This window comes from Strongylocentrotus purpuratus, unplaced genomic scaffold (assembly GCF_000002235.5).
Source record: "Strongylocentrotus purpuratus isolate Spur 01 unplaced genomic scaffold, Spur_5.0 spur5_scaffold_14, whole genome shotgun sequence".
Taxonomy (NCBI): domain Eukaryota; kingdom Metazoa; phylum Echinodermata; class Echinoidea; order Camarodonta; family Strongylocentrotidae; genus Strongylocentrotus; species Strongylocentrotus purpuratus.
This window is the reverse complement of record NW_022145599.1, coordinates 16,394,265-16,408,576: the sequence shown is the minus strand read 5'-3', so window position 1 is coordinate 16,408,576 and position 14,312 is coordinate 16,394,265. Positions and strand designations below refer to the sequence as shown.

The 14,312-nt window shown below is 35.1% G+C and overlaps 1 protein-coding gene across 1 annotated transcript; it reads right to left on the bottom strand.

Moving 5' to 3' along the window:
- Window positions 1-2,604: 2,604 nt before the first annotated feature.
- LOC115923504 (myoneurin-like) lies at window positions 2,605-11,961 on the bottom strand. The gene is made up of 5 exons (XM_030984312.1): window positions 11,779-11,961; window positions 11,533-11,576; window positions 11,287-11,352; window positions 10,603-10,666; window positions 2,605-4,268 (listed from the first exon to the last, which is right to left on the bottom strand). The coding sequence occupies exons 1-5, from the start codon at window positions 11,854-11,856 to the stop codon at window positions 3,147-3,149; spliced, it is 1,374 nt and encodes a 457-aa protein (XP_030840172.1). The 5' UTR covers window positions 11,857-11,961; the 3' UTR covers window positions 2,605-3,146.
- Between the last annotated feature and the right edge of the window lie 2,351 nt (window positions 11,962-14,312).

Here is a 14,312-nt window from a genome sequence, read left to right as displayed (position 1 = left end):
TCATGAGCGCATATCCAGTATTCTTCTCTGTGGGTTTTACCTTTTTGGTACAAATGACCTTTATCTGCCCATGCGCAGATTGTATCTGTAAACTCCCTTATACAAATTGTACGAGGTGCAAACCAGTTACCCAATGTTTAAACCGTCGGAAGTCGACTTGATGTAATGTGAGCATTAACATCACAATTTAAGTTGTGAATACACAAAAATGTAAACAAATAACACAAAACACGAGTAAAATGTAAAAGCATGGAGCACAATCCTGACTAACGGGTCTAGTTAAACTCAAGTCAAAGGATACACAATCGCAAAAACTTTCGAAAAACCAACCGGAGGCAAAAAGCCATTTTCGTAATGTAACGAAATCTATGCATGCCTTTGTGAAGTGTCTCGATACGAATTATTTCTCACATCTGTTACCAACAATTGTTTTGTTTTTTTGTAATTGCATTGTAATAGTCAGAATGCGCATTGCATACATTCCGTGTTGTTAGGTAGGGCATGCCATAATGTTTTCCCACCTTAATGTTGCAATTCGCATTCTTACTATTGACATACAATTACATGTATTTGTAACAAGTAAATGAAATAAATTGTAACATGGCACTCAAAAAAACAAAAACTGTCTATTTCGATAGTCTTGTCCTCTTGAAATGTGTGAACATTACAACGATGTACTATGTAACCCGAACATGATTTTCTATAAGATAAACAATTACAAGGTATTGAAATTGCCCTCGAGTTTATTTCTGGAAAATCGTTGCGATTGTGAGACACAAAATAATGTTTCAAATATGTTAATGCTCTTTTAGTCTTTTTGAACGTTTTACAGTGAGGAAATAAAGGTTAGATCCTAATATAATGTTTACAACTATATTAAGATTATTGCGTAACATTTATTAAGGTCGGGAGTTAAACAGTCCATTTATATGCAAACGTTAGATTCAATGTGTAAGCTCTTATCTTTCACCGCTGCCAGTAATCTGTTCTCCCCATGTTATTTTTTTAAAATCTAATCGTTGCTATGTAATATCTGTGGACCAAACAAAAAACTAAATGGAGATATCAAAGTGATTTGCTTAACTAGCGGTATGACGATGAATCATCTCATGAGAAACTTTAAAAGCAACGTCATGTTCCTTTATCCCTTCCGCGAAGAGGAACAAGGAATTACATTAATTCCATATATGAGAGTGTGAACATTCAAATCAGAAGGAATAAACGCGACAGTGATTCCGTTTTACTTTCTTTGTACGATTATATATAGAAATGACGATAAATGACGACTTTACTTAATAATCCATTTTAATCGATGGGAAATCAAAAGATATTCAGACCAGATATTGGGGCGTAGGCATATGCCTCTAGCCAACGCAAATCTATACTGACGGGCCTCTATGGTATTTCAGTGTGGAGAGCTTAAAGATAAAGTTGAGTTCTGGACTTCTGGTAATAATAATAATAATTAATAATAATAGGCATTTCTATCGCGCCGTCCATCTAGAAATTCTATTCCGCATTTATTATAACCCAGGCTTTAGCCTAGCTGCCAATACAGCGCTCTAGCATTTCAAGGAATTAATTCCTGCCAGGTACCCATTTACCTCACCTGGGCCGAGTGTGGCAAATGAAGATTAATTAATGCCTTGCTTAAGGACATCAGTGCCGTATCGGGGATCGAAGCACGCGATTGCATTGTGACAAAAACGGTATGGGATCGATCAGAAAAAGTTGATCATAAACCATATAAATATTGGTGTCTACTGCAGCAATGTTCCGGGGTCATCAAAATGATAAGAAACTTGGCCCAGTCTTGGTATTAAAGAAACTAGCACTTTACACAGAAAGATGTATATGGAACTACAGAAACATGTGGCATAAAAATCGGGCTTCACTTTTAAGCTGTTACTTGTCATATTACAATATGGAGGTATTTGAAGAGCCGTGCTTTTCAGGAAACATTTTTTTTTTCTCTGATGTTTTTCCACATTTGCACGATAACAATGATAACGTTCACAAAATAGTTTTCATCTCTCCCCAAAACTCAACCTTCTTAGCGATAGCCTTGATTTGTAGTTTCTTTACAATTATGACACTACAATTCATCCATTTGACGAAATCACGGACGAAATGTCAAAATACCAGCATTCGAAAATGAGACCATGTTCTGCTGTTTCATTATTTCCATGTTTAAAAAAAATCAATAAAGTTATCTTTGAAATAACAGTTCACTGATAGCCGGTTCGCTTCATTCGTGGTAGAACCGCGACTATCCGCGACTTCGGTTCGTTCAAATGGTCAGAAATTCGAATATAAAAATAATTTTCCCGGACATGTACAAGTACGGTTATGGCTATCAGAAATCATCTCACTCAATCTCTTGAAATATTTTGTCAAAATAGAATATTGCCTTCTTCTGTAACAGTTCAGGAATCTTATTGATTACAAATGGACATACAAATCAGTAAGGAAATCACTGTGAATAATACAATTAACAAAATTAAATATTCCATGCTATACAATTCACGTTATGAATTTATATAATTTTATACATGAACATCGATCGTACTTCGTACATCTCATACGTGCAAACTTTGCGCGCAAAATTCATATTACATGTCCAGATATTTATAAAATAGTAATTATAAATCATTAAATCTTCAGAATATTAATTTTCTATTCTTTACCAGTCACATTATAGCAAAGCACAATTTGTTCACAAAGAAATGGATCATATAGGATTTGCCACTAAACATGACTTAATCGTGCTTATAATATCTTTCTTCAAGCATTAATAACACTTACACTTTATCTTATTTTCTCCGGATCAGTTGGGTTAACTCATTAGTGCAAAAATATTCGTTACATATAATTATATACATTTCGTTTATGCTTCGCTCCAACACAATGTACGAAAATTGAATCACGTTGATAAACTTTAAACAAAACTCGCTGGAAATCCTTTAAATCAGGCAAATAATCACTAAACTGCTTAGAGTATTTATAAGCAGCATCTGAATGAAATCATCTATGGCACTTCTTATCTTTCAAAACTATTTTCCTCCTCAAATATTACTGGTGTTCTTCGGGTAAATCCGCATCTGTCCGCTCCTCCGTATAATTCATAGTCTTTAGATCGGTGAAATTTACGAGGTGGACTTTATAAGTGATGACGTATCGGCCTCCGATTGGCCATTGCTCTCCAATGTAACGTCCACATCCATCCTCGTTTCCGAGTCTGGTTTATTCGTCGAGTTGGTAACTTCACAGTCGACGTTCTTTTTCTTCGTCGTAGTCGAGACTGGCAGCGAAGTCGTCATTGCCTTCCCCGATTTGACCTCATCAATGGTGGATGTGCGTTCGACCTTCTGTTTCTGCTCCTTGAAGAAGCCCCGGCTAGTGCAGCATTCCCTGACCGTAATGGTCACATCCGAAGCGGTAACGTCCGTTATGAGGACTTCTCCCGCAGGCAACAGCGATTGCATGGGCTTCCACAGGCTGGCTGACCGTGGCAGTGGGGGCGGGCTAGGCTTTGCGGCAAATTCGCTCAAAATGTGTTCAAAATCACGTTTAACTTCTTTTGGTTTTTTACCAGCGGTTGAGGCTTTCGTGGATTCTTTTGGTCCTTTCCTAGCCATCTTTTTGGGAGGAGGTTGCGCTGCTGGAACGAAATCCTCGCTTGCGGAAACCTCTTGCGGCGTCGCAACCGAAGAACTAATGTCTTCTGCTTCAACATCGACATTGGGAGATTCGGCGTTACCGATTTCTTCTTCAGTTTCGCCTATCGCATCAAAACGGGGATACTCCTCACTGATGTCGTCATCCTCGTCATCATCATCCATTTCATCCTCATCATCATCATCCTCATCATCCCCATCCTCATTGTTACTCGAGTTCATCATATCATCTTTGAAGAAGAACGGTGTCGAGTTTGAATTGACGTCGACCCTGGGACTCTGCCCGACCACGGGGAACGACGTGATGCCTTCGGGTAGACTCTCTGTTCTCTTCAGATGGCTCATGCCTCGACCACGCCCGCGTCCTCTCGGCCCACCTCGTCCTCGGCCTCGACCGCGGCCCAGGGTGCTGATACGAGTACCGCCGCCGATAACGATGGCACTGCCGCGACCGCGACCTCTACCCCGCCCACGTCCGCGCCCGCGACCACGTCCTCGCGGGCGAAACAACGGAGGTCTTCCCAGAGGGCGTCCCGGTGGTCGTCCGGGTGATTTTGGTACGCTGAGAACTTGGACGACGTCGGTGGTTGACTGTATGGTGAAAAATGTATAGGAATACAAGAAATAAAACAGTTATACATGTATATTCATCTAATTCTAAGGACAATCAGTACTAAACTGCAGAACAATGTTTTTAAATCGTTGAACGAACAACACATGCTCCGCAGTCAATTTTCTACACAAGGCGAGTTCCTATCTTCAGTCCTGGAAACAAAATTAATATGTACCTTAACCGAATCCTAGGTCGAAACCTATTTAACCCACCACTCAATAACAGATCTCAACCGGAATAATGCCGGATCATCTTCACAGAAATATGATGGAAATATATCGGAAAACATGGGGGGGAGGACGCCCATTCTGGCCCGAATTCACAAAGGAGGTTTGTCGACAAACCTAGGTTTATGTGCGTCATATGACGCGTTTCGACGCGTTTCGAACCAAGGTTTGTCGAAAACTTTCTTTGTGAATTCGGGTCTCTATTGTCCGGCCTCATAGTCTCGTTTATGATTCCAAGCAGCTCAATTGGATTGTCTATTTCTCTCGTAATGTGTTGGTAATCCAAGACATAGTCTACGCGCTGTGAGCACGACTGCAACTACTTACGACAAACTCTAAAATAAAAAGTTGCTTGAAGCATTTCGCGGTGAACCTCATGCGCAGGCACTGTTGTTTAGAACCAGTAACCTGGACGACAAGCGAATATGACGTTAGCTCTTCGGTATTCTATCAAACTTGCCCCCCCCCCCCCACCCCCGAGTCGATTTTTTCGAAAATTATTGCGATCGTGTTTGTGATAAAATGATAATAATTAGAATAGTAATAATAAAAGAAACGTGCTAACAAAAGTGGTCTTGTCTCAACTCTGTTCATGTACATCATTTGTCATTAATCATTGTGAAAGTCACTATCTCGATATCACACCCTCTACTTATTTATGTTAATTGAAAATGTCGCGGTAATCGTATTTAAAGATTTCCAGAACATTCATTTATGGTTCCGGATTATTTAACTCCATATCGCTTTTAAAAAAATGTTGAAGTTTCGCAAGTTGTATTAGGATTTTTATTCTTCATGTAATGTAAATAAAAGCAATCAACCAAGACTTCATAAACATGATTTGATCCTTCCAAAAATCAAGTTCATCCTATTCTGTAATGTTGAATTTATTATACATAATTGCAAACACATTTAATTGATTATTCGTTTGTGTATTCATTAATTAATTCATTGTTTATATGTTGGTGAACTTTAGTTAATTAGTTAGTCATTTAATTGCATTTTTTCTCTTTTGAGATGGTTAACAATATTAGTCACAAAGACGTTATATGCACTAAACTAATAAATACACTTTCATCCCAATCGGTTGCCTTGTTAGTATTTCACCCATCGAGCAAATTACCCCTCCCAGGCTCTCCCTCTTAATTCTTGATGCTAATGGCAGCTTAACATAGCAGGACCAACTCTACGTCTATTATAATTACACACAATAATATCGTTTGCTCATTGTTTGAATAATTATGTTTGCCATAATACATCAAATACACTCGCCTTGACATCTGTTAATGGTATGCCAATCGTTTTTGATTATCGCATTAGTAAAACTGCTTTTACCACGCAATTTACTCATTCTCTTCCTCTCTCCATGCACTTCTCCCCCCCCCCCCCTGTCTCTCTCTCTCTCTCTCTTTTCTCTCTCCAAAGCATCCCCTCTCTCTCTCTCCACCACCCTTTCTCTCTATGTATCTATCTATCTATATATATGTCTGTCTATACATCTATCTATCGATCTACCTCCCCCTCTCTCTCCACCCCACCCACCCCCCTCTCTATCTCTCTCTTATCATAGAACCATCCATGTCTATAAAGTTACAACACGGTTTGACAGGGCCATACGGTGAACATGACTTGTGATATTGGCAACAACAACAACAAAAGGAACGGAGTAGGAAGATCAAACAAATCAAGAGTGAAAACGAAGCTCATGTGAAATTAGACCAAAATGATTAATTTACTGTACACAATGACTACACGTAGCTTTATAAAAGGGGAGGGATATACTCTTTAGTAAAATGTAACATGGTAATAAGCCTAAACGAAGAAGTATTCTTCTTTCACATTAATCGGGATAGCAAGCGAGAAAATCAACTTTTCAAACTCCTGCGAAATAGAATTGTGCATTTTCAACTCACAGTGACAATGACTACATGACTTGTATAGGCTATATTATAGTCTGGGCAATCAATAATAAAATGAAATGAAAAAAAGAAAAGAGAAAAGATGGATTTCGAGTCAACATTGATGTTAAACCTTGGGAAATTAACTCCCGATCACATCATATTTATCCAAGTCCCCCCCCCCACCCCCCCCCCCCCCCTCCTCTTCTTTGCCTATAATAATATAGGCAACAGGCATGACGGACAATATCATACACATATATTGTGATAACAAAGTTACATTGCAATTTGATAATTTACTGGCTTCAATTGTCCTATGGTGAGTAATACTGAATCATGCAATCAGCACTATAAGTCTATCAATATCCTGTTAATACACACGTATTTCAATAGATCACGCATATTACTGTCTATAGCCTACACGAATTTGTCCTCGTATAATGAAGAGTAATGAATTACATAGCAACGTAAAACAGTGCTCAAAATGTCAATCACATGTTGAGATAATCGAAGATAACGAATCTGACTAATCCATAAATTACATATGATATGAACATTAATTATACTAAATCAATTGATCAACTACCGTTCCCGAGTAACAAAAAACTAAGTACACGGGAACGTGTTATAAATCAAAAGGTCAATAAGTTTGAGTGCGCTCGAAGCCTCGCGATGACAAGGCTATTATATATTTTAACTACTTTCGCGTTCAACTCGGGTGCTTCAAAATGTTGGTAAAAAATGTTCCTTGTTGTGTAGATAAGGTTGAAAAATATGAGAAGTAGTGACTGCATTGGACTCAAAATATTTACTTTTATGTTGCTAAAATGATTTATGTGCATGTCATGGACGAATTTGCTTCAAATTATTTACTTTTTCGTTTTGCTTCATTTATTTATGTGCATGTCGGACGAATTATAAATCGAGTTCGTAACGTAATTAATCAACGTGTGTATTCAAGAGGCTTTTCTCTTTATTCTTCGACACTGACATTGTACATGTAAACTTAATTCCGATAATTACTATTCAACTATTACCGCATGAGGGTATTACATCAAAATCTGCGGAATTTTATCAATTGGTGTTGAGCTTTGGAATATCACGCACTGTATGGGTTTGTCTATAATATAATTATGTCCAGGGATGGCGTATAAATTTTTCCCATTGGATTACATTTTCTTATTTTATTCACCCTTCCCGATTCTGTGTACAATATTATTTAAATTAGAATTGCTCCTTTTTTTTATGAAATCCTCAATACCGTCTGTCGTACTCATCATGAATCTCCGAACCCGACATTTAAATTTTGTTTCATCACAGCGCAGTTGAGTCTAGCTGCTCTATATAAATTGATTTTGTTGTTGTATCCATGAAAATAAGGAAACTGCGTAATCATTGATATTGATTCAGTTAAATATAATTTCCTGGTCTCTAGTAGTGTTTAGCGGCTAATTCTAAACTGGAGCAACACCCCCCCCCCCCAAGAAAATCAAACATAACGTTTCATAATAAAACAACCAAATGGTTCACTTTAAAAGTCATTTCAAGAAGGTAATATAAACTATATCAGTTCATAACTTTTTTTATAATCATTGGTAACATGTTTAAATACAAGCAGAAGGAATTAAGAAAACGTCGTTCACGGTAGATTTAACATTGATATTTTTCTTATTCTCGATGTATATGATATTATGAAGAAAAAAAAACTATGATAAACTCCTTCCGTCTGACATGTAGTCTTTTCTTGTATTGCACTTCAAATTGTTTATCATGCAACATGCATATTATCATTTTGAAAACGAACTAGAGGCAAAAATAAATAAATAATTAATCAAAGTAATAAGTAACTATATAGGCTTACATGAATAAAAACTTTTAAAATTATTTTCTATTTCTATTTTTTTTCATTTTCTTTAATAGCGAAATGTCTTGTCCCTGCAAACAAAAATGATAAAAGAACGTTCATTAGTTTGAATAAAGGTTTTTAAAATTCTTTTTCTTAACAATTCTGTCCATTAATGTCATACGTTTCAGGAGCACGTTTTTTTTTTAATAAATCCATGTGAGAAAAAAACAAAAAAGACTTTATAACAGATGCAAACGATTTTAAACTACAACTGAATTTAACCATAATTATTATTATACTCTACATTTTTTCTTTGCAAAATGTATACATGATTGAAGTAAACAAGCGCAAAATGTAGAAATTGGAATGCACACAGGAAGCTAATCTATTTTCAGTCAACAAGCAATTCCCTCATGGTCACTTCTAGAGGGGCCATCACCTATTTCTAGTTTTTATTTTTATTCAGCTTAAGAAGAATGCTTCTTGTAAAATTGTACTGATAAATTGAGGGAAAAATATGTAAACCAACATGGATCTATGACTTCGGTATAATATATACCTGTAGGCCTAATAATAATTAATTACCTATAGGTTTCTATAGCTTTAGGTTTCTATATATTATAGCGCATTATTTTCCTTTTCGGAGAAAATATCAATGCGCTTACAATAATAAAAAACGAAATTACAGATAACAACTAATTCATGAACTAAAGAAATATCAAAATAAGAACAAGATTAATCGTGACACTTATCAACATCAATTATTATGGATAAATGAAAGCAAGTTATGACAAAGAACAGAAATGTAGTTTAAATTATGATGAAATGCAGTTTTAATGACCATCAAAAATCATCTTTGAAGAAGTAAGAATTCAATTGTGATATCAAGGTAGTTAAGTATGATGGTTCGGACGGTATAAATAGTATAGTCTCATAAAACGTTAACAAGTCATTTGATTTCATATTCCTACGGGGAGAGCGTCTATTTTTGTACAATCTTTATAGTCATACAGCTCAATCTAGCACAACTTTATGTGGGAATGACGCTCTTGTTTTATTATGCAGGATTTATTTATGTTCTGGTATAGTATAGAATCAAAATAAACTTAAATATACTATATAATAGTCCAACACCAACATTTTTCAAATCGTGGACATATTGTATGCATGATTGCCATTGCGGAAAATTAAATATATTGATTGTGTCGGACAAGTGGCATAGCGTAAAACCAGATATAGGGGGGGGGGGGGGGGGACCGGTCTCACTAATAAATGAAATGCTAACTATTATATAAAGGCCATTGGGGAGAGGGTCAGAAGGATCCTTTAGCTTTTTTCATTTTTCCTTTTCCCCTTTCCGTGTCTTTCTTTTTTTCCTGCCCCCTCCCCGCCCCCGTTCGCCATTATATTGTGGGCTGGAGGGGGCACCTGCCCCATCCCTTCAGGTAGCTAAAGGGTATTTTACTGGGAATATTAGTTTACATTTTGTGTTATATACTTTTCTACAATTTCAACCAAAAAAAAGAAAAAAAAAAACACTTGTGACGATCAAACGCATTTTCTCTCGCACATTCATTCACAGACATCGCAAAAGATGATGATAAGGTCTACAATTAAGTTCAGTTTTCCTAGTAAATAATATCAGATCCCTCTGAAATCCACGAAACTGTCTTTATACATAGCAAAATGCAATATAATATGCTAATTTGTCTCTCTTCGAATTATTTTATGAAATATGGATGATTAAAGATTGTAATTATATTTCGAAAAATTGGAAAAGCTGTGATATACAAACATAATGTTCGTAAAGCAGTTAGGATAAAAATCTATCAAAACGAGTTCAATCTTGCAATAAAACATTTAGCATTAATTAATATCACGTAGCTAAATAAATTCAAATACCAGTGCCCTGACACAGAACACCAACAAAAACAAGAAGAAAACAAATAAATAAGAGAAACAAATTGAATACGCGCATTTTCAAATTTTCAAATAAGCTTCTGTATATTCATTTTTTCCTCTGCACAACCAAACTTTTCTTACACTGAATATTCAAATGTAACATTAGAGAAAACTTAGCACACATCATTCAGTCAAGAAGACAAGTATTAACTTATAATAATTGATAACAATAAAACAATAACATTTAAAAATTCCAACGAGTCAAACGAGATTCGCAAAATCATCAAACACTGCATGCAGACGGATATTATTTTCCTCCATTTATTTATGGGTAGTTTTCAAACTCATGAAAGTATATTACATTTTTAACTCTAAAGCCAACATTCTAATTTGTTTAATGAAATTAAATCAAAGCGCATTAAACAAAATTATGACTCACCTTTCTTCTTCCAGGTTTTCTACCTGGTTTTGACGCTTGTTGCGGCGATGTTTTCTTTTCAAGTCTGTAATAAAATAGAATAAATCATTTGGGCCTTTATTCATGAAAATTGACATAATCAGAGAAATTATAATTGTATTCTTCAAAATAAGATCCTCTAATTTTGAGTCACATGGTGAAGACAGGCAATTAATTTTTTTGTTAAAACTATTAAAACCCAATTTTTCCCGTTTTTTTAAACAAAACAACGAATAGATTCTTTTTTTAGTAATGAAGCTTTCATCATTCTATATAACCTCATTTTTACTAACATCACACAATTATTAATGACTATTAGGCCTAAAACTAACAAATGAAACAAAAAACATCGTGTAATATTTACACAGCAAATTTATGGGTAAAAACTGACAAGGTGAAGAATAATCATCGGCAAGAAACAGAAGTTATGAAGAGGACTTAACTTTGCTAAAACGTGATCGTCAATGATTAAACTTTTGGTCAAAGTTTTCTTCTCCGCCAATATTATAGTTGTATCTAAAGAGTTGGTAGCAGGGATTTCGTTTTTAATTAAAAACAAACAAAAAAACATATTATGACTTTACATATCGTTCCAGTTTCTGTCTATAAACAATTATTTCAAATAAACAAAACATGGTCTTCGAAGCAAGTTAAATGCCTACGAACCTGGATTCGAAAAGGCGAACAAGTCGGTCATCTAAGATGTTTTCTTCTGGCTCCCAAGTATTGTGTCTGAAAAGGAGAAGAAAATAAAACATCCATCGTTAAACACAGCGAGAAAACCCGATATTATATAGAAGTATTAAGTATAAATTTATTAACGTGAGTAGCCTATCTTGGCTGACTGAAAGATCAGAAAAAACAGCATGAGAATTTTTTCGGAACTTGAAGTTTTACAAATTGTATACTTACTTTGGGGTCCATCCTTTCCATTTAACCAAGTACTCGACTCTTCCCTGTGAAAAAATATAGAAAAGAATGTGGTTAAACTTTTGGAATCTCTTCTCGAGCAAAGCACAACTAAACTGATTCACGAATAGGCCTAATGATTTAGCTCTAGATCCAAAGTGAAACATGAAACTTTGACAGTTGGTGAAATTTAATAGAGATGCAGTGAACCTAGTTACAAAGATTATGGAGCCTTTGGTTTTTAACTACCTTTCTCGTCCGCTTCTGTTTTAACTCTTCAGCTGCGAAAACTTGCTGGTCACTCTCTGCTTGTTCGTCTTCTTCCATCGCTTCGGGAACTACCCAGTCGTGATCTACGAAGTCTGATTCGACCGTGTTCGTTCGTGGTGAGCTCCAGGTGTCCACACAAGCGAGCCGCAGGCAGTTCTTGGACTAAAAATCTTCGACAGAGCCTTTCCGTGGTCGTAATAGAGTTCTATGTAATTACAATAAGCTTCATACGTCTCAATGCTTTGGGCTCTGGGGTTTTATAACACGGAACTCCGTAGAACACACACAATTGCAGTACAATCGAATGCGGAGTTCTTGGCGCTGAGTCTCATGCCTCTTTTTCTGTATAATAATATCGCCTGCTCGAGCTCTCACATGGTCGACCAGTTCAATACACACACAATATACCACACATTTTTTCCTTCGCTCTTTCAATAGAGACAACACGCGGTGTGTGTCGTATGTCGCTCATAAGCATATCCCATAATAAACACTGGTCTGACGTCACGTCCTAAAGGGCATTTACAAAGCAAAGCGACGTGTACAGACAGCAACAAAAAACGGTGGTAATTCTACATTAGTTAATATTCGGATATATACTATCATTCTCTACATGCAATAGATCTTCTGCCTTCGTAATAATGTCGTAGACATAACATACACATATTTTGCATGCGTTTGCAGTATAAGTTTGATCCACGCATTGCAAAGTATTGCAAGATTGTCATGTCAAATGAAAATTCAAAGCCGATATAAATACAAAACTCAAGCCTATGCATGGTATAATGATTCTTTCTTGGAAAGACTCAGGAGATTTATATGAAGCAATTAAAGTAATGTGATTATAACTTAACTAAATTTATAGGTTAACAGTATAGGCTACTGGTCGTAAATTGGAAAGCCATGATAATAATGAGCCCGAATCTCAGATAGTAAAATGTGGTAGGTAATAATAAAACTATCGAAGTTTCGATTATTATATCGTTTAATTTCAGACTTATCTTCTAAGAAATATAAAGACATCAACATTCTAAAATAAATCCCGAAGGTTAATGGTAATGAAAATATAAATCATTGTCAGTCACCCATACAGGCCTATGTAGTCAATTACTAATAAGATGGCCTCGCAAATCAAATTAAAAATTAAACTATAAGCCTTGACGCCGGGTGATGGAAAGAAAAACTGATTCGTTAAGAATAAATCAACAGCTTTTCTGTTAGAAGTTGAAGATTATAATATTATTCAAAGGGCTCAATACTAAACCAGTTTTAAAATAATGATGTCAGTCATAGAGACAAATCTTAAAGGCCTAGGCAATATGTTTTTACAAATTATTTGAATTTGATCTTGCTCGATAAAATGTCAAAAGATATAACGGTATTTTAAAAAGAGTTCCTTTTTCATTTTAATTGTTTAGAATTAAAATGGAATGTACGATTAGTTTGCCCCATTTTGTTTTATTATGAATGAATATGGAACCATAACGTTTTTTTTAATAGATAATCGACGAATGTGTAACGACTAAAGTTCATTTTAATAGGCATTGAAAAAAAAATGTTGACGATTAAACTACGAATATACAGAATTAAACATTATTTTCTGAATGACTGTAATTTTGTATCAATACATGTCTTTGATCTTTTAAGAGGGAAATAATATTTCTTTTTCTTTTTCTGGAATCATGTTTCAGAAAGACTTTTTTTACTCTGACGTAGGTTTTTGGACAATAATAACCGTCAATTATAATTTTCGTTCTTGAAAACAATGAGATAAATTTTGCATTATACCGAAGCAACTTTATAAAATGTTTGAATGAACATTTAATTTTTCTTTACAGCCTACATTAGGTAAATTGCAAACGAACAATTGTGTCTTTTTCCAATAAAAATAGTTTTACTGATTTATAAGAATTAATCGAAAACCGTAAAGAGGGTTGTTTGAATAAAGAAAAAACGATGATATATCTGTGTTTATTATTTGTGTTTATATCATTGTCATTATCATCATTGCTATTATTATTACTGATAACATTATTAGCCTATATAGTACATGTATATTGTTTTTTTTTTAGGTTATGACAATGTACGCAATAGCGCTCTATCAGAGAAACAAATCTTATTCTGTTTCTTCTTCCTCCTCTTCTTCTTTTTACTATATCATCATCATCATCATCATCATCTTCATTATCATAATGATCATCGTTACGGCATTATCATTATCCTTCATATTATTATTGCTGTTGTTGTTGTTGTCATTGTTAAAACAGGGACAAGTTTAAAGCATGATATACCCATTTCTTATTAGATTCATTAATGATCTGAAATAATTTAAATTCATGTATTTACTCGAACTGCCTAAAGTACTTTGATTTAAATTAAGGGTTTAATCTAAGTAAAATAATTATATTAACAGAAAAAACACACACCGGTGTTACGGCAAATGATCATGGTTTGGGTGTATGTATTATAAACAGGAATCATAACTTATAAGTAAATTTATTTTAATAAATTAT